Source organism: Mesoplodon mirus (assembly GCF_964341445.2).
Source record: "Mesoplodon mirus genome assembly, chromosome: 5".
NCBI lineage: Eukaryota > Metazoa > Chordata > Mammalia > Artiodactyla > Ziphiidae > Mesoplodon > Mesoplodon mirus.
The window spans coordinates 35,344,874-35,364,771 of record NC_138980.1 but is presented as its reverse complement, the minus strand read 5'-3'; the positions used below and the strand labels follow the sequence as shown (position 1 = coordinate 35,364,771).

The window sequence follows — 19,898 nt, the reverse complement described above, 5'->3', positions numbered from 1 at the left end:
AAGCACACAGAACCCTCACTGCCCCTGTGCCCTGATCCTCCCTCCCTGCATCCCTTCCTTTTCTTTTTATTGAGGTGAAATTTCCATAACATACAATTAATCATTTTAAGTGAACAAGGCAGTGACAGTTGGTGCATTCACAATGTTGTGCAACCATCCATCACCTCTAATTCCAGAACATTCCATCACCCCAAAAAGAAACCTTGTCCCTATCATCAGTCACTCCCGCCCCCCCCACCCCGCTTCCCCCGAAGCCCAGCCCCTGGCAACCATGAGTCCACTTTCTATCTCTGTGGATTTGCCGGTTCTGGACATTTCATATACGTGGAATCATACAGTGTTTGTCCTTCTGTGTCTGGCTTATTTTACTGAGCATCATGTCCTCAAGGTCCATCCATGTTGTACTGAGTGTCAGACTTTGCTTCTTCCTAAGGCTGTGTGTGGGTGGACCACGTTTTGTTTATCCATCCATCATTTGATGGACTTTTTAGGTTGCTCTCACCTTTTGGCTACTGTGAATAGTGCTACTTTGAAACATTCATGTACAAGTTTTTGTTTGAACACCTGTTTTCAATCCTTTTGGTTATCTTCTCTAGGAGTGGAATTGCTAGGTCATATGGTAATTGTTTTTTTTCCCCCATAATTTCCAAATGTTCAGTGGCTTTGTCCAGAACTGTCTACACTTCAGGTTTTTCCTGCCCTTCTGGACTGAGTGGGGTGGGTGGCTACAGTTCCACGGCTGGCCCTGGGGTATCACCCTCAGGTCAAGGGGTACCCTGTCCTCCTCCTGTCTCCCCCTACTCCGTCCACCCTCCCCCTCCCTGCCCTGTCTTCAGTCTCCACAGGAGCCTTCCAACCTCCCCTGGGCAAAAATAACAGGGTCTGAGGAGACCTGAGGTCAAATCCCAGCTCCCAAGCCACTGACCATCTCTGAGCCTCAGTCTTCCCATCTGTGAAATGGGTGTGTACGATAAACTGCCTCACCAACATTCTAGGGAAGCCTCAGGGAGATGTGGTTCCTGGGACAGGGAGTGTGTCCTTACGAGCATCCTGGGTCATGAGAAGTAGGTGTCAGCTCCAGTCACAGAGGAGGCGCCGGGGTGCAGTGACAGCGGGGCTCAGCTAAGAGCCAGGGGCACCCTCAGGCTTGGCTGACCTCCCAGCCCCTGCTCTGGGCCGTACTGCACTGTTTTTTGAAAGCTGGCAGGAAATTTCCTTTTTGAGGAAGCTAGGCCCAAAGACCCTCAAGCAGCCACCCAGGGTCACATTGCCATGGGTCCAACAGGTGGAGACTGTAACTGCCCAGAGCCCTCAGTGTCGCCCCCCCCGATGCCACCAATGCACCAAGGAGACGGGGCAGGAGGGTCCCTCTCAGCACCTCGAACACAACAGGCTGGACCCCAACGATTAAAAAACAGGATCAGGTTTACTACGTAAGCCGCCATCGAGGTTACAGAAGCATCTCGGGACAGAATGCCCGGGCCCTGAGATGCTGGGCTGTGAGTGGGGCCTCCACTCTCATATGTACAGACTTCCCCAAAGGGAAATGGTCACGCAGTGTCTGGCTGGGATGCCGCCAGCCTGGCCGTACTGTGGCCGGAATTGTGTCTGGGTCCCTGCATTGGGGGCTGGGCCCCTCCTCTCCAGCCACACCTAGGAGCGGTTCAGAAGCGAGTTCTGAATGTCTTCCAGGACTTGGTGGAAGAGCTCCTCGCGGGACTTCATGCCGTCCAGGTACACTGAAATCAGAAAGGCCACAGTCAGGGGCCCTGGGGGCCCAACCGCGGCCCGGGTCACTGGGGCTGCCGCCAGGAGACGGGCGGTCAGCTCACAGAGGACTGGGAGACTGCTGGTCAGGAGGAAGCTGGCCTGCAGAGTCAGCCTGCAGGAACAGACCAGCCTCTGGGGCCCAAAGCGAGAGAGACTGGTGGTGAGACTCGAGGAGGGACTTTCAGGCTTCCCAAATGGTCCCAGTGGGGAGGTGCTGGCCTCATCTTACTCAGGGACTTACCCACTTCCACGCCATTGGCCTCCATCTCCCTCTTATACTTCTGGTACATAGGCCACACGTGGCCGTCGAAGAGGCCGGGGGGGTCGGGGACCATGTAGCGTCGAGTACTGAGGTGGGAGATGGGTGAGAATGAGGAACACCCATGTCGCCCAAGGGAGGTGCCATGAGCAGAGCCTGGGGTGCGGGAACTAGGTCGGGGTGGCACCATTGAGAACGGGGACCCCACTGATTCAGGGGCCCCGTGCTGGGGCCTGGGTGCCCCAACTTCCAGCATTTTCCCCGGTGGGCCTGGGAGATGCCCAGGGTAGGGCATGGGTGGGCCACGCTCTCCAGGCCCCAGGCTGTGGGCCTCTGGAACCCAGCACTGGCCACCCAGGTGCCTGCTGCCCGTCAGCCTGCAGCTTCAGGGTGGCCGTGTGTCCAGCAGGCATTACCCAGTTTCCTGGTCCCACCTGGGAATGCAGACAGGGCCCCCAGGCTCACCTTCTCCTCCACTTGCACTCTTCGTATGGGACGGTCAGGAAGTACCGTCGGCTATACAAGTCCACCAGGGGCCTGGCAGCAGTAGGGGACCCGGTCAGCGCCCGGGGGTCAAAGTACACAACCCCCCATGGCCTTGGCCTCCAGGGACATTCCTGGGTGATGAGGGCTGGTTGTTGGGGGGCGGTTTGTCTGGGCTGATTAGGTTAGGGATGAGTGAGGGGACCAGCATTGGCCAGCCTCCTACTATGCCCACATCAGCCCCCCACCCTGAGGATGGAATCCTCCCTCTCTCCCAATTTGGATGGGCCCAGAGAGGTACGATGTCCTGCCCAGGGTCACCCAGCAAGGTTGTCTGTCAAAATAGAGACTTGGTGACCTGGGAGGGCCCGGATTGTCCGGGGCCCAGACCTGGAGATGCTCACTTGTAGCTGTAGAGAAGGAAGCCTTCCAGGATGAGGATGTGGGTGTCTGAGGCGTCCAGCTGGACACTGACCCCGTGGGCACGGGCAAACTTCCGGGGGCTGCTCATCCAGGCCTGCACGGTGCTCAGCATGGCCTCCATGTCCAGGGACTCCAGCACTGGGGGCGGGAAAGCGAGTGTTGGTGGGGTGGGGGCCATGGGGCAGCGAGGGCAGGGGGCGCGGGGCTGCCGTCCGTCCTTACCGTCCCACTGTTTGAAGCCGTCCTCCCCAACTGCTATTTGGTCTTGGGGCTGAAACAGAGGAGCCCAAGCCGCGGGCTCAGTGCCCACCTTCCCACCTTACCCCACCCTGGGGTGACAGCGCCTGGAGAGCCCCCAGTGAGGGTCTGGATGCCCCTGCCTGCCTCAGCCCCCTGCAGCTGATAGTCATAGGCTTCGAGGTCCCAGGTGGTGGTGGTGGGATCCAGGCTGGCATTCGGAACCCCTCCCCAACCTTATGACTGCTGGGACCAGGAGTGGGGCGATTTTGCATCTATGATCTAATTACCCCCTCACCCTCCACAAAGCATCAAGGGCGGGCTCAGAGCCCATTTTGCAGATGGGAAAGTGGAGTTGCAGAGGATAAAAGGTACCACCCAGGTGGCACGCACCCTCTGGGAACCGCAGTTTCCCCATCTGTCCCATGGGGAACGGGTGTGCCGTGAGAACGTGCCAGGCACGCAGTAGGTGCTCAGTAACCGAGATCGCCGGTCCCTTGATCTCCCGACTCGGGTTAGCCCAGGGTGCCCCGGGAGGGGTCTGCTCCCCCTGAGTCTCCTTCTCGGGGCTGCCATCCCCCGCCCCCAGCCAGGGCAGCCACCTTGAAGAAGTCATCCTGGTGGATCACACAGCAGTTGGGCAGTGACTTGAGGAGGCTGTTGGTCAGTGTGGTCTTGCCGCCGTTGGTCATGCTGTGGAGAGGGCATACACGTGAGGCTGGCTGGGTCCCCTCTCTGGACCTCTCCGGGTCTGAGGGGCCCCCAGGATCAGACTCAAATCTAAAACACAGGCCTGTAGGGACTTTCCTGGTGGTCCAGTGGTTAGGACACTGCGCTTCCACTGCAGGGGGCGTGATTCGATCCCTGGTTGGGAACTAAGATCCCGCAAGCCAAGCTGCGTGGCCAAAAACAAAACAAAGCAAAACAAACACAGGCCTGTAAAACAGTAGAGCTAAGAGGGTATTTCTATTCATGTTAGTTCAAAGGAGGCTTTCTAATCAGCCGATCTGGGCTGCCTAGCCCACTACTGCCCACTGCCCGCTAGGGCCAGGCACAGGCCTGTGCTCACCCGCCTGACAAAACAGAGAAAGGGGACAGAGGGTATGAAAACAAACAAAAAAAGCGAACACAGTCTTGGCTGGGGTCATGGAAGCACTGCTTTCTGTGTTCAGACTCATCCAGTGTTACTGCAAACCCAGGAGGTGGTGCCCGGAGCTTGAGGAAACTGAGGCCCACGTGTGACTTAGCCTCAGCAGGCCTTTTAAAAAAAGCCAAATTGTTAAAGCAAGTGCAAACTGGGGGAGAAAAAAATATTTGTGATAGGAAAATCGGCAGTTCACTGCAAAACCGGGAAGAGATAATCACCTTATGACAAAGGGAAAGGATTATTAAAAAAAGGAATGGGCAAAGCCGGGTGACCACCTCATCCTGGTGTGCCCGGGACGTCTCTAGCTTTAGTGCTCAAAGTCCCAAATCCTGGGGACCCTTCAGTCCCAGGAAGAGCAGGACAGATGGTCACCCTAAGGACTCTGGACTGGGGCTGCTGAAGGACAGAGAAGGCTGTCAGGCCTTTCTGGAAATGAGTGTCCCCTTGACCTGGTTGTCCCTCTCCTAGGAATCAGGGGTGGAAAGCTGGGTGTGGAAGGGGGGACCTGTAGCCGTTTAAAAGGGCCAATGGGAAAGGTGACCCCCATATATTAAGGGGAGCAGGTTAGAACATACCTGATGTTAATTTGACTTGTTGCTGAAAGACACACCGTGCCCTCAGGGCCGGCTACAGAACGTGCAGAAATGGAGGGCCCTGGTCTCTATTAGGAATTTCAAGAGGGTGATGGAGCATCAAACCAAGAGAGGGAGGACCCAGGGCGACCTCCCAGGTGGGAGCACCAAGCCAGCCCTGCTTATGCTAAATGCTTCCCGAGCATCATCTTAAAAAGGCCTGGTTACTGGTAATAAATCTCCGGGAAGGCAAGGCCCCTGCTTGGGGTCAGCAGAAGTGGCTGCAAAGGCAGGTGCCACACAGTCAGGGGAGTGCCATTCTGGGGACCCCGCAGCACCTGCCCATGTGCCTCCCTGGGGTCGGAGTTTCCCCCCCTTCCTCCCCTTCCCCCACCCCCAACCCCGCGCGCCTTAAGGAAGGTCGGCCTGGGCTTTATAAAGTCTTCTTTTCCCCCCTGAATCTAGTCAGCGGTGCGGCATGGGGAAGTGACTTCCATTTGGAAATTTTAAATTGGGCCCCGCGCCCGGCCCTGTGCCGAACAGAGGGCAGAGATCCCTCCCCGCACTCCGACCTTGGGCATCGGGTCCTTGCGACACCAGTCGCCAGGCAGCCCTCCATTCATTCCCCGGCCTCCTGCCCAGGCCACCTCGGCCCGCACAGGAGAGCACCCAGCCGGCCTCCCCCGCGAGCTCGGCGCCTTTGCCCCCGCAGGGCGGTCCGCCCGGCGCCCTGGACGCTCACCCTCCGATGCCCACAATGTACTTCATCTCCGCGCGGAGGGGCGGCGGGGACCACGGTTGGCAGGCCAACTCCCGACTCCCTGGTAGCCGGCTGGGCCCGACCCCGCAGTGCGTCCCGACTTCATTGAGAAAACCCTGCGCCTTTATAGGCTGGGGCAGCCCGGAGGCCGCCCCCAGGGAGGCGGCCCATGGCCTATGGGGAGCGCGGCCGGCGCGGTGAAGTGGGGAGGGCGGAGCGCTGGGGGCGCCGCACCTGTTCTCACTGGATGGAAATAGCTCCACGCTGTCTTTTGCCTAAATTAGTCACGGGTCGGCCGGGCAGGGGGGTGCGGGTGCAAGTCACCCCGCTGCCTCTTCCCCCCTCCTCCTCCTCCCCGCCTGCCCCCTCCTAGCCAGACTGCCCTCGGGGCTGATAACCAGCCACACCTCTTCCCTCCCTAAAAATATCCAGCCCGGTGTGTCCCCTCACCTGACCCTGACATTAAGGCCGGTTCTGGGGGCTGAAAAAAGGAACTCACCCCCCTCCCCCGTCTCCAGCGACAGCAGCGGGCCAGCCCCAGAGGTTCCACACGGCAGGGGACTTCCTTTTCCAAGGGGGTTGATGCCAAGATGAACTTAAGCTTCGTTCTGGTGACCCTGGCCGCCAGGAAATCTCAGCATGACGCCAAGGGCTGTTCAGCGGGCGCCCACGTGAGGGCTGGCGTCACTGCGTTTGGCTTCAGGCCTCTCAGCAGCTAGGGGGTGGGGTAGGCAGGCCCCTGCTGATCCCCGCCCCGTTACTGACCAGATGGGACCACATGCCCCACCCCGCCTCCCCACCAGAGGAGACCTTTCGGTTTCAGGACCCCTTTTCCACTCTTGAAAAGGACTGAGGCCCCAGGGAGCTTTTGTTTAAGTGGATTATCGTCATATATTATATACGATAATATTTACCACGTTATACATTAAAACTGAGAAAAATTAAAGGTTTGTTAACTTTAGAAAATGACAACCAGTGTCTTCCCTTGTAGTCCAGTGGGTAAGACTCCACATTCCCAATGCAGGGGGCCTGGGTTCGAGCCCTGGTGGGGGAACTAGATCCCGCATGCCACAACTAAGAGTCCACATGCTGCAACTAAAAAAAAAAAAAAAGACAACTGATCACTACATGGTCATATAAACATAATACATATATTTTTAATTTTTAAAATTTATTTATGTTTGGCTGTGTTGGGTCTTCGTTGCTGCACACAGGCTTTCTCTAGTTGTGCGGAGCGGGGGCTACTTTTCATTGCAGTGCATGTGCTTCTTATTGCGGTGGCTTCTCTTGTTGCAGAGCATGGGCTGTAGGCGTGCAGACTTCAGTAGTTGTGGCACGAGGGCTCAGTAGTTGTGGCGCACGGGCTTAGTTGTTCCACAGCATGTGGGATCTTCCCGGACCAGGGACCGAACCTGTGTCCCCTGAATTGGCAGGTGGATTCTTATCCACTGCGCCACCAGGGAAGTCCCAAATATAATATTTTTAATGAAAAATAATAACATTTTTTAAAAATAAAATTAAGGGAGTGGGCTTGATCAAATTAAAAATGTCTTGTGCATTGAACGACATTATTAAGAAAGTGAAAAGACAAAGCAAGGTGTGGGAGAAAATTTTTACAAGTCATATATTGATATATGGTAAGGGGTTACTAGCCAGAATATATAAAGAACTCTTACAAGTCAACAACAAAAAGACAAACGACCCAATTTAAAAATGGGCAAAGAATCTGAATCAACATTTCTTCAAAGAAGATATACTCATGGCCAACAAACCCATGAAAAGATGCTCAGCATCACTGATTATAAGGGAAATGCAAATCAAAACCACAGTGAGACAACACTCACGCCTACTAGGATGGCCATAGTCAAAGAGATGGACGATAAAGAGTGTTGGTGAGAATGGGGAGAAACGGCGACCCTGTGTGTTGCTGGTGGGATGGAAAATGGGACAGTCGCTGTGGAAAACAGTTGGCGGTTTTATGACCCAATTTCACTTCAAAGTGTCTACCCAAGAGAATGAAAACATATGACCCCACAGAAGCTTGTACATGAATGTTTATAGCAGCATAATTCACAGGAGCCAAAAGGTCGAAACAACTCAAGTGTCCATCCACAGATGATGGATACACAAACTGTGTTCCATCCACACATGGAATATTATTCGGCCATGAAAAGGGGTGAAGCACTGACACTCACTACAACGTGGACGGACCCTGAGAACACGATGCTCAGTGAGAGAAGCCAGACACAGAAGGACACACAGTGTGTGATTCCATTGACGGGAAACGTTCAGACAGGCAGATCCACAGACACAGAGAGTGGGTTCCTGGTTGTCAGGGGCTGGGAGAGGGAAAATAGGGAGTGATTACTTATGTGGTGTTTTTCTGGGGTGATGAGAATGTTCTGGAATTAGAGGTGATGGTTGCACAGCATTGTGAACACACTAAATGTCACTGAATCGTATACTTTACAATAATGGCTAGTTGTATATTATGTGAATTTCACCTCAATTAACAACAAAAAAAACAGAACCTTTCCAGCTACAATCACAGGGAAGGGACATGTAGCTACAGCAGAAGGTTTAGAAAGATACCCCGCTGCTGCCTGTGAGGATGGAGGATGGGGCTGTGAGCCAGGGATGCGGCACCTCTAGAAGCTGGAAAAGGCGGGAACTGATGCTTCTGTGCAGCCTCCGGAAGGAACCAGCCCTTCCCGCATCTTTTTTTTTTTTTTTTTTTTGCAGTACGTGGGCCTCTCACTGTTGTGGCCTCTCCCGCTGCGGAGCACAGGCTCCGGACGCGCAGGCTCAGCGGCCATGGCTCACGGGCCCAGCCGCTCCGCGGCATGTGGGATCTTCCTGGACCAGGGCACGAACCCGTGTCCCCTGCATCGGCAGGCGGACTCCCAACCACTGCGCCACCAGGGAAACCCACCTGCCCACATCTTGATCTTAGCGCTGTGAGACCCGTGTCAGACTCCTCACCTCCAGAACTGTCAGAGAATAAATTCATCTTGTTGAAATTAAAAAAAATTTTTTTTAGGTAGAAGAGTGATATTCTACATTTTTGCAAGTCTCTTTAATATCTGGTTTAGAAGGATTCTCACATCTGCTTGTCGTTCAGCCCATTTCCATAGTTGTCTCGGTTGATATATAGGAAGAAAACCCAGCTTCACACAGAGAGAGGAGGATTTTTAGCCTTTTTAGGTCATCATGGGTAGTCTTCTTTGTCCTATACCCGAACTGGACAGGTAGAGGTTTAGAAGGTGGCCTGTTCTCTTTCATTCTCTGCTCCATAAAAGGCCATTGGTCTACCTTTGCACTTTGTTTTATTTTTTCATTTAATTTTAATTTTTAATTTTAATTTTTGACCACACTGTGCGGCATGTAGGATCTTAGTTCCCCGACCGGGGATCCAACCTATGGTCCCCTGCATTGGGAGCACAGAGTCTTAACCACTGGTCCGCCAGGGAAGTCCCTGTCTTTGCACTTTGAATGAATCTTTTGTTCATGTGTGATTTTGATCTTGAAGACCCCCTGAAAGGGCCTCAGCAACCACCACCCTCACCCACGCTGGACACACTTTAAGAACCCCTGGTTAAGAATCCTGCATTTGAATCTTGGTTCTGCCACTTGCCACCTGGGGGAGCTTGGGCCCCACCCTTGCCTCTCTGTGTCTCACGTGTTCTCATCTTTATAAAGGGAGGCTGCTGGCCCCAACCAAGGGAGGGAGGCTCTCTTTGGCCTTGGGCTTCCACCTCCAGGAGGCTTTATGAAGGGAGGATGCCCCCTGCCATCACTTACCTGTCCCTCAGCACCCAGAGCTGCTGCCACAGGGCCTTTGTACATGCTGTTCTCTCTTCCAGAAACCCCTCTCCTCTTACTCAATCCTCTTCCCCTGGGCTAACTTTGACTAAGCCGTCCTGTGTCAGCTTGGACATCCGTCCCCTCCTCCAGGAAGCCTTTCTGTATCCCCATTCCCTCCCTCCACACTGTGAGTTCCCTCCGGGGCAGGCAGGGCCAGATGTGTCTTATTCTCTGATGTGTCCCGGGTGCCTAACAAGGGTGGGTCCACAAAAGGCAGAGGCTCCCTAAATGGTAGCAGAGGGAATGAATGAAACAGGGAGGGGCAGGAGATCTTTGAATCCAGCCTCCGGGTGAAACACAAGGGGATTTCAGCAAGAATCTGCTAAGTCAGTGTAGCCAGAATCCCCCCCTTACCCCTCACGTCTCCTCCTAGTCATTCTCTGTCCACTGACCCCACCGGCTCCTTGGCTGTGAACCTGCTTGCCTGTGCTGTGTTAGGAGTGGAGCCATTGCAACGGCTCCTGAGTACAATCCAGTTTTACAGCTTGAACTGTCTGGCACTGTTTTTTCTTTAAACCAACTACCTCTGTATGATGGCCAGAGGGAGGAGCTTTGTAAAAACCCAGACCAGGGGCTGTCTTTCCTCTGTTTCAACTCTCCTTTGGCACACGCCTCCCCATTCTTATTTGCATTTAAAAGAAGCACAGGGACTTCCCTGATGGTCCAGTGGTTAAGACTCCACGCTTCCAATGCAGGGTGCTGGGGTTCGATCCCTGGTCAGGGAACTAGATCCTGCATGCTGCAACTAAAGAAAAAGATCCTGCATGCCGCAACTAAAAATAAAATAAAAGCCCACTGTCCTCACGCCCAAGCCCTGCCCTGTCTGGACCCCCATGACCTCCCTCACCCCCCGATTCCACCGGCAGGACCCGCTGTGGCCAAGACAGCTGCTGAGGGCCAACCAGCAGTGGAGACAGAAAGTGATGGATCTTGTTGATGACTGGTTAATGGACTCACCTAGTGGCCTCAGGCAGGACTCGCCTGGCAGAGAGGTCAGGAGAGGTCACTGGGAGCAGTGACCCTCACTTCAAAGGTGGCCACCAGGGGCAGAGTGAGCAAATGGCCAAGACGGGGGTCTTGTCCACTGGCTCCCACCCCCTTCTCCCCCGTCCAGCCCCTTCTGGGTCTCAGTTGCCTCTCTTGGCAGCTCAGCGTGGCCGGACCTGTGTCACTGAGCTCCATCAGCTGCCCCGTAGGCAGGGGGAAAGCCAGCTCTGGGTGTGACCTCTGGCTTAGTTTCAGTGGCAAGAATTTCCTGGGAGCCTCTTTGTGGGGCATGTGGCCCAAGCCATGGGTGACGGTGACATGCCCAGATAGAGGCCCTGGCAGGGCACTGCTGGGAGGCCTCCTGGTCGGCTCACCCTGGCACATGGGCTCCCAGTGCAGACCTGCCGATCTTCAAACAGCCCACTGGTCCAAGGTTATTAAAAGTAACCATCCTGGGCTTCCCTGGTGGCGCAGTGGTTGAGAGTCCGCCTGCCGATGCAGGGGACACGGGTTCGTGCCCCGGTCTGGGAAAATCCCACATGCTGCGGAGCGGCTGGGCCCGTGAGCCATGGCCACTGAGCCTGCGCGTCTGCGTCTGGAGCCTGTGCTCCACAACGGGAGAGGCCACAACAGTGAGAGGCCCGCGTACTGCAAAAAAAAAAAAAAGTGACCATCCTGTCCCATAGGGTGAAACGTCCAGAACAGGCAAATCCACAGAGACAGAGAGTGGATTCCTGGTTGTCAGGGGCTCGGGGAGGGGTGGGGGGGTGATTGCTAATGGGGACGGGGTCTCCTTTTGCGGGGATGGAAAAGCTCTGGACCGGAGGTAATGGCTGCACAACATTGTGAATGTGCTGAATGCCACTGATAGTAAAAATCTTCCCCCAGCACCCACCCTGCACTCCAGCCGCCCTTCATTTTCCTGCTCCTGGTTCACCCAGCTCTGTCTGGCCTCCAGGACTTTGCCCTTGCTGAGCCCTCCGCCGGGGACACCTCTCCGCCTGCCTGTCGGCCTAGCTAACTGCTACTTCTCTCTCTGGTTTCCAGTCACCGAGGACCCTCCCTCCAGGGACCCTTCCTGGACCTTCCTCCTGGTCCCCAGTGAGGCCCTGGTTCCCTGTGTCAAACTCCCCCACTGGGCTGGGAGCAACATAAGGGGTGCTTGGGCCCTGCGGGATCCCCAGTGCTCAGCAAATGGATGAGCAAGGTTTGCAAGAACCCCCTTAGGATAATCAGAGACTCGGTGGGGTGGGAAACAGGGGTGGGTCCATCCCCTCCAAAGAGGGCACCCTCGATCCCAGCGCCAGCTCTGCCATCTTCAACACCTCTTCCTCGCCGCATTCATGCCAGCTCGCCCCCTCTACTTGAGGCCCCCTCCCAGCCCCCGTGAAGCGACCTTCTCCGTGAAGGGCACCTCACTGGACATCAGAGGGGCAGGATGGCAGAGGCAGATGGGCTGGCATCCCTGCCACCAGCAGGTCCCAAAATCCTGGGCGGGGACAACGGGAGGACTCCTCTTGTACCTGACATGGGAGGGTCCACTCTGACCCTTTGAGGGGCACAGCCCCCAATGTCCTGCAGCTGACAGAGGGTCGTGGGTCTCCAGCTGAGCGATGGGGTGGCTGGGGGTGGCACAGAATCAGACCTCAGACCAATCACTCAGGGTCCGGGTGACCCCAGGTGAGCCACATGCCCTCTCTCTGCCTCAGACCCCCCTCTCAATAACATGGGGCCTATGCTAGGTTGGACTCAGACTATTATTATTACTGCCACTGTTATTATTATTGTGATATTATGATTTATAATAAGAAACATAGTTGGACTTAGTTCCCAGTTCCCGGCACACAGCCCCTAAAACCCTTGTAATTTCCTACGTCAGAAGAGGGAACATCTTTTGTTATAATATATACTTTTCTTTTTTTGGAAATTTTTTTTCTTTGTCACACTGCACAGCATGTGGAACTTCCCCGACCAGGGATCTAACCCGTGCCCCCTGCCATGGAAGCGTGGAGTTCTAACCACTGGCCCACCAGGGAAGTCCCTTTTATGATAATATTTGGTCTTATGTCCTCTGTGCCTGAAATGGCTCCAGATAATAAAGATGAAGGAAGCATCCTTTACTTTCTTAACAAGCCCTTTCAACCACACCTGAGTTTATGCTACGAGGTGACTTTTGGAAATGCCCTATAACCACAGGATCGGGGCTGGTGGCCAGGGGACCCCACTGACCCTGGGATTAGAGGGATGGAACTTTCATCAATGGCCAGTGGTGTAATCCATCATGCCTCCATGAAAATCCCTAAACAATTTTTGTAGAGCTTCTGCTGGGTGGACACAGGGAGGTGCTGGGAGGGTGGTGCCCAGAGGGGGTGTGGAAGCTCCATCCCCTTCCCCACACCTTGCCTTGTGCATCTCTTCCATCTGACTTGCTGAATTGTACCCTATTCTAGGACCTGAGACTGACTGGTGTCTGAAGTCGGGGCCGTCTTGTGGGGCTGAACCCATAGCCTGTAAGGTCTGCCCGAACCGGTAGTGTCAGGATTGAGATAAATTGTAGGATACCCAGCTGGTGTCTGCTGGGGATTGGAGAATTGCTTAATACTAGTAATTAATATTATTAACTTTGACTAAGTTTGATTCCAGAGAAGACTGGGGACAGGAAAGGAACCTGAATCACAGACAGGCAGAGCCAAAAGGGGCCTCGGGAAGAACCCAGCCGGGGCTCCCATTCTGCAGATGGGAGATAGAAGGAAGAGGATATAGGCCATGGCCCAAAGTCACCCAAGGTTGCCCAAGGTTGCTTGGCATTGAGCTGTGCCCCCTCCCATCCCGTGAAAGCTCCTTCCTCTGCACCACGACCAAGACCAGTGCCACATCCCTTGGACGTGGACAAAAGTCACAAACCTCCCTTGTCAGTGATAGTTTATTTATTTCACATAAAAATCCCCCAAAGCTCATGGAAATGATGCCTTCATATCACGACAGTAATCAGAATGAATTGTTTTTGTTTTTAAAAACCACAAAACTCGCCGTCGGAAGGATGGGTGTGTGAACTACAACTTGGGCAGGGACTTACGATGCATCCCATGTGTCACAAGAGGAAAACTCAACGTTCCTTTACAAGGAGGGCTCGACATCCGTTGCATTTCAGCCAAAAACTGCCCCGCAGATACAAATCTTTCGCAAAGCCGATTTCAGAGGGTGTGGGTAGCAGCCCTAGGTGCTACCGAGGACACAGTGGCCCCGTATGGATGGAGCTGTGCCTCAGAACTTCACACACCTGTGGACAGGTGGCCGACCTGGAGACAGCCACCCTGGGGGTCTCTCTCTATTCTGGAGGGGCTGTGAGGTTGGGGAGGGGTCCTTGGTCCCACTTGCCCGTTGTCTTTGTCTGCTGGTGGTCCGGAGGGGTGGTCGGTGGGCCACAGTGAACCAGGGGGTCCGTGCTGGAATGTCTTGTTATGCTGCAGGCTCCTCGAGGACGGGATGCGTCTGCCTCTTTCGTCCTGCTGTCGCCTCTACAGCCACTCAGTAATTGTCGGGTCAGGTGGAATGCATCTGTTCCTATCGCGGGCTCCTTTTTCTCTTCCAGTGGAGCACTGGCTTTCCAGGAGTTATTGCATTTACTGTGGACTTGAAGGCCTCGCGTCCCACTCACCTGAGCAGAGCCAGCCACCTGAACCTGGAGTTCGGGGTGACCTAGCAGATGCCCAGGCACCTTTTAGAAAAGGAGGCGCTCTGGGCAGGGGCGGGGGACAAGCGGGCCCAGGATGGAGCGGCCTTTCGGAGGGCAGCCTGCAGAGGCCCATCCACCAGCCTCTCCTGCCTCAGCCTCCAGGTAACTCATCTGTGCCTGGAACACGGTCCCTGTCCTTTATTTGACATTTGGGAAACAGAGCAGAAACACAAATTAAAAAACCACACCAGACGCCCAAATGCCCTGGCCTCACCGGAGCACTGCTGGGTTCCAGAAGATGCAGGCCCAAGGCTGCTTAGAAACCCCGAATTTTCCAAGGCAGGAGCCACTGGCATTTAGGGTGGGACAATTCCTTGACATGCAGGAAGCACTGCTGTCCCTTTCGCTCAGCACTGAACACCACTGGCTCCCTCCTGCCATTGGGATAACCGCAAACGCATCCCCTTGATGTCCCAGGTGGAGAAGCATTCAACATCTCCTTTGAGGCCAAGAATCTCCTACTGGGAAATTATTGGGGGAGGGAGGGTCAACCAAACCTGGATGACACCCGCTAAGAAGCCAGCTACAGAGCCAGCAAGAGGGGCCGGATGATGCACCTGCTCGACTTTTGCTCAGATTCATAGAAAGAGAGACTCTCAGGGTTGGAGGGGACCGCAGAGGGCCACTTTGTGCAAGTACCGTCCAGCCTTTTCTTGAATGCCTCTAGAGATGGGGAACTCACTCCCTTTAGCTCCGACCTGACTGGCGTTTCAACCGCATTAGAAAAATGTTTTTTTTGTCCTAAGGATATCTGCTTCCTTTGAATGCAGGTGGTCGTAGCATCCAGGCCGCTGGTTTTTATTCTCCCCTGTGACCTTTGTAACACTCGAACGTTCAGTACCCTGTATCTTCCTTTTTCTCGACCTGCGTTTCTGGGATGAGCTTATTTCAGCACTGGCTTCTCGGCCTCTGTTCCTGGTGGGAGCCCAAGGGGCGCATGCCAACCCCGTGTTGTCGGGGGGATTAGGGAAGTGGGGAGGCTTGTTCCCTCGATAGGAGGTATTGATCGGGATTGCCCTGTGGCATGGCCCCTGCGTTCAAGGGGCTTGAGAATGTTCTAGATTGAGGGGGATGTGGTCTCACAACTGTAGAACAAGGATGATTATCAGCAGCCCTCACTGGTGCTGTGGGCTCTGATGCTCCCTAAGAAGGTGGAAGTTATAAGAGGCAAGGGGAGGGCTGTTCAAAGGAAAAGCTGTGAGTTCAAAGGCTGGGCACTGCCCGGGGGGCACGGCGCTGCCCGGGGTGCGGGCTGAGTTTCCAGGCCAGATGCCCAGGGCTGCGGGGGCCGTTCTGGCAGGAAAGGCACAAGAAGGAATCCAGACCCGGCCAGGGAGTCGATGGGCATCTGTGGCTCCAACCTGAACCAGGTGACAAGCAAGAGAAGGGTCCTGACCAGGATTCTGTGCAGTGGTGTGGTGTGGTGGTGGTGGGGTCTCTGAGGCCACCAAGGATGTACAGGCCATGCTCAACGCTTCTTGCTCTTCTTGGCCATGAGCTCATGAGTGTGGGAGGGTAGAGAACTGGGTCCTTTTCCAGAATGCACTAATACTGCATCATTAAAAAAAAAAGTTTTCAAGCAGCTGGAAAGGATGTGGGGTTTCAGACATGGATGGAGGAGACGGACACCCCCCGGAGACTGTGACTCAGGATGAGGTGGGGACAAGATCCAGGGTCAGAGGGCGTCCGACAGAGGTTTCCTGGCATCTGGGATCTTCTTTTGTGTCCTCCTCTGTGCTCATGTCACCTCAGGACATGCTGGAGAGGCAGAAACACAGTCAAGTTATTATTATTGTATTTAAAGAAAGTGGAAAATGTTCCATGTGTGGGGAATCCAAAAGAATGATCTAATCGGCTTCAGTGTGCCCTCAGCAGCAAGAGTGGCACCTGCCTTTCAAGGTCTGCCACCTGTCACCCACCTTCTAGGTATGGTTCTGAAGGGGACTTCTTCCTTGGTGCCCCAGCCAAAGAACAAGGCCCCAGGGCTGGTGCCCTCGATCAGACTGGAGGGAGGCTTCATCTCACCCATCTACTCACCAACCCATCTGTCCATCCATCCACCCACCCATCCATTCATCCACCCACCCATCCATCCATCCATCCATCCACCCACCCACCCATCCATCCATTCATCCACCCACCCATCCATCCATCCATCCATCCACCCACCCACCCATCCATCCATCCACCCATCCATCCATCCATCCATCCATCCACCCACCCACCCATCCATCCATCCATCCACCCACCCACCCATCCATCCATCCATCCACCCACCCACCCACCCATCCATCCACCCATCCATCCATCCATCCATCCATCCACCCACCCATCCATCCATCCATCCATCCATCCACCCACCCACCCACCCATCCATCCACCCACCCACCCACCCATCCATCCATCCACCCATCCATCCATCCATCCATCCATCCACCCATCCATCCATCTGTCCATCCATCCATTGCTCCCATCCATTCCTTCTTTTATGTATTTAATCATTTTAAACATGCTTGTTTTTATCATCTCTACCTGAGGATTCCCAGGAGGAGGTCTAATGCTGCTATTTGTTGTACCCGCTGACTTTTTCTCATGGTGAATGATTTCCTTGCGTGTTTTGTGTCTGTGGATGGGAACTCAGCTCCAGAAGGACTGAGATGGTCTTGTCAGAAATGCATTGAGAACTTGCTTCTATTCAGTGTCCCCAGGGCAGTGCTGATCTAAGACGATTTTTTATGTTTATTTCTCAGCTTGGGGCTTCTTGGGTCACATGCGTAGTATTAAGGCATGTGGCTGGGCCATGTAACATATTTGTAGCAGAGTGTGTTGTCAGGGATTAACCCCGCAGCTTCCAAAGGAAGGTCTGGCCCTTGCCTGGCTTCTGGGAGGTCACCTCTAAGCCCTTTGAACGTCCTTCCTGATAAGAGTATCTTTGTTTGCCTGGGACCTGGGGTCACCCTGGATAGTCTATACTGACAATGGGATTTAAGGCAGGAGCCATGGACCATGTGGTATCAGTTCAACCTCTGGAGGGGCTAGAGACTAAGGTCAGCTACATGGGTGGTCTACCATGCATATGACTGACCCCCAGTAAATACCCTGGACACCAGGGCTCACATGAGCACATCTGGTTGGTGACACTTGGTGTACATCACCACACCTGGCTGCTGGGAGAATTAAGGGCTGTCCCAAAACAACTCCCCTGGGAGACAACTGTAAGCGTGCACCTGTCTCCCCTCACCCCACCCCACGCTCTTTTTCCCATTGCTGACTTTGAGCTGTACCCACACTTCCACTTTAATAAACCATAACTGTCAGCAGATCAGCTTTGCTGAGTCCTGTGAGTCCTTCTAGCAAACCACTGCCCCCGAGGGTGGTCTCCAGGACCCGTGACACACAGGGAGGCTTTTCCTGGAATCCAGAGCCAGGCAGACACACTGAGATAGGTTGTGGGCAGACAGTGCACCCTCTGGCTGAGTAAAATCCTGGGCTTCAGGGCTCTGGGTGGACATCTCAATCAGGGCCGCTGTGTGGCTCAGCTCTGGGGCCTCCTGTTAATGATGCCCCACTGGAGTGGAGCAGGGACCGGCTGCCTGGCCCCAGAGGCGGCCCTGTTGTCATGGTAACCACGGTCTCCCTGCCTCCCTGGTGCAGCATCCTCCCCCCATCAACAATAAGTCATGAGGCACTCATCCCAGGGTAGGTTCCACATAGAATGTTTCCAAAAAAAAGGTGCCAAGCTCGCCCCACTTCCCACCCACCTTGTTTCCTGATCTTCTGTGGCCAGAGCAGACCTGTGGGAAAAGGAAGGAGTCTCAGCATTAGTTGCCTGTCTGGGGAGGCTTGGCATTTGGCCATGAGCCCCATGAGGGCCAGTATGGCTTCGCCCTGATCTGGCACAAAGCAAGTATCAGCACGTGTCAGCTGTGTAACAAACGAGCCAGGACAGGCAGTCGTGAGAATGGCTGAGCCCCTTCACTGCCACAAAATGAAATCACTATTGCTGCTCCAGGTCCACCCACTGGGAAGGCTGAACCCATCCACTGGGACCTGCACAAAGGTCACCAGCTGGAACCTTCATCTGAAAGCAGATCTTGGTCTCTCGGCCACATCAGCTGCCCCTGGTCCCCATGCTTGGCCTGTGCTGGATGCAGGGTGGGAGGAGGAGGGGGCAATGGTCCCAAGATGCAACCACTGCCCTCAAGGAGCTCAAGGACAGGAGAAGGAGGGTACGACAAGGGTCAAATGCAGGAGGCAGACCTGAAGAAAGAGACAGGAAAGGTGGGAGGGGCCTCTAGAGGCCAGGGAGGGGGTCGTGCCATCTGTCTACACATCCCAGGGTGAGGCACTAAAGGACTTTCAGTAGAGAGTTGCTGGATTTAAAAAAAACAGGAGGGGGCTTCCCTGGTGGCGCAGTGGTTGGGAGTCCGCCTGCCGATGCAGGGGACACGGGTTCGTGCCCCGGTCCAGGAAGATCCCACATGCCGTGGAGCGGCTGGGCCCGTGAGCCATGGCCGTTGAGCCTGTGCTTCCAGAGCCTGTGCTCCGCAACGGGAGAGGCCACAACAGTGAGAGGCCCGCGTACCGCAAAAAAAAAAAAAAAAAAAAAAAAAAAAAAAAAGGAGGGATTCCCTGGCGGTCCAGTTGTTAGGGCTCTGTGCTTCCACTGCAGGGGGTACAGGTTCTATCCCTGGTTGGGGAACTAAGATTTCTCATGCCGCGGCCCAGACCGGGGTAAAAAAAAAAAAAAAGAGGAGGATAGGAATGGGAACAACTGCTTAACAGGGTACAGGATCTCCCTCTGGGCTGTGGAATGTTCTGGAACTGGAGAAGGTGCTGGTTGCCCAAAACTACAGATGCACTAAATTTACATTAAAATGGCTCGATGGAATGGGCCTCATGCTGGCCGATTCACAGTGGTGGTCTTACTTCAGCACCCTGGTAATGTCAGATCACCTTCATCTGAGGTTCCCTGGGCTCAGCAGGCCCCCGCAGGTGTGGGCTCTGGCCCTGTGGCCACCTGCACACACTTACCTGTCCTCCGCCAGCCCCGCCTCCACCTTCTCTTCAGACCTGGGCAGGACACACTCTGGCTGCGGCCTTGCGCTGGGGACAGAAAGAGGTGACGAGGGATAACCAGCCAGCCGAGTGGGCCCAGGGGCTCTCAGCTCCCACTGGCCCCTCTGTCTGGACCCACCATGGCCCGACAGCGATCAGGAGAGGATTTGGCTGCCCCCGGGGAAACGCGGGGGCCCAGAGGGGGGACTGTGTGATGGGATGGCCAGGGGTTCATGAAGATGGATGCAGATGGTTGGTGGGGGGGAGGGGCAGGGGCTGTGGGCCATTCCTTGGGGGCGCTTATCTCAGCTTATCGCCGCCGCAGGGGCCTCATGCACTTGCTCCCTGGACGCTGCTGCCCGTGTGCTGTGATTCTGGAAGGTGGGCGCCCTGCTTGTCCTGTCATCTGTCTACTCCCATCCATAGCTAAGGCTCAGGAGGCGGGAGGAGCGTAACTCAGACAGAGAGACAGAGGAGAGGGGGACCTGGGGGTGGGGAGAAAGGGAGGAAAAGAAAGAAGCCAGACTGACAGACATGACTACCTCACACCCATCAGGATGGCTACTACCTTTAAAATTAAAAAAAAAATCTTCTTTGGCCAC

General features: G+C 54.8%; 2 protein-coding genes across 2 annotated transcripts in view; both read right to left on the bottom strand.

Moving 5' to 3' along the window:
• Positions 1 to 1,331: 1,331 nt before the first annotated feature.
• On the bottom strand, positions 1,332 to 7,201 carry NMRK2 (nicotinamide riboside kinase 2). The gene is made up of 7 exons (XM_082623331.1): positions 6,151 to 7,201; positions 3,775 to 3,865; positions 3,158 to 3,206; positions 2,917 to 3,073; positions 2,495 to 2,566; positions 2,012 to 2,118; positions 1,332 to 1,739 (listed from the first exon to the last, which is right to left on the bottom strand). The coding sequence occupies exons 2-7, from the start codon at positions 3,862 to 3,864 to the stop codon at positions 1,654 to 1,656; spliced, it is 561 nt and encodes a 186-aa protein (XP_082479457.1). The 5' UTR covers position 3,865; positions 6,151 to 7,201; the 3' UTR covers positions 1,332 to 1,653.
• A 12,067-nt stretch (positions 7,202 to 19,268) lies between these two features.
• Positions 19,269 to 19,898, bottom strand: part of ATCAY (ATCAY kinesin light chain interacting caytaxin) — a gene marked incomplete at its 3' end in the record, with an annotated part of 28,937 nt that continues 28,307 nt past the window's right edge. Inside the window, exon 10 of the mRNA XM_082621233.1 lies at positions 19,269 to 19,344. Within this exon, the coding sequence (XP_082477359.1) occupies positions 19,269 to 19,344 (76 nt within the window). The remainder of the gene's footprint in view (positions 19,345 to 19,898) is intronic.

Coding starts and splice junctions, on each gene's coding strand:
- NMRK2 (XM_082623331.1), bottom strand. CDS start 3,864: ATGACCAACGGCGGCAAGACCACACTGACCAACAGCCTCCTCAAGTCA. Junction 3,074..3,157: donor CGGCTTCAAACAGTGGGACG/GTAAGGACGGAC, acceptor TCCCGCCCCCAG/TGCTGGAGTCCCTGGACATG. Junction 2,119..2,494: donor GAGTGCAAGTGGAGGAGAAG/GTGAGCCTGGGG, acceptor CTCCCACCTCAG/TACTCGACGCTACATGGTCC.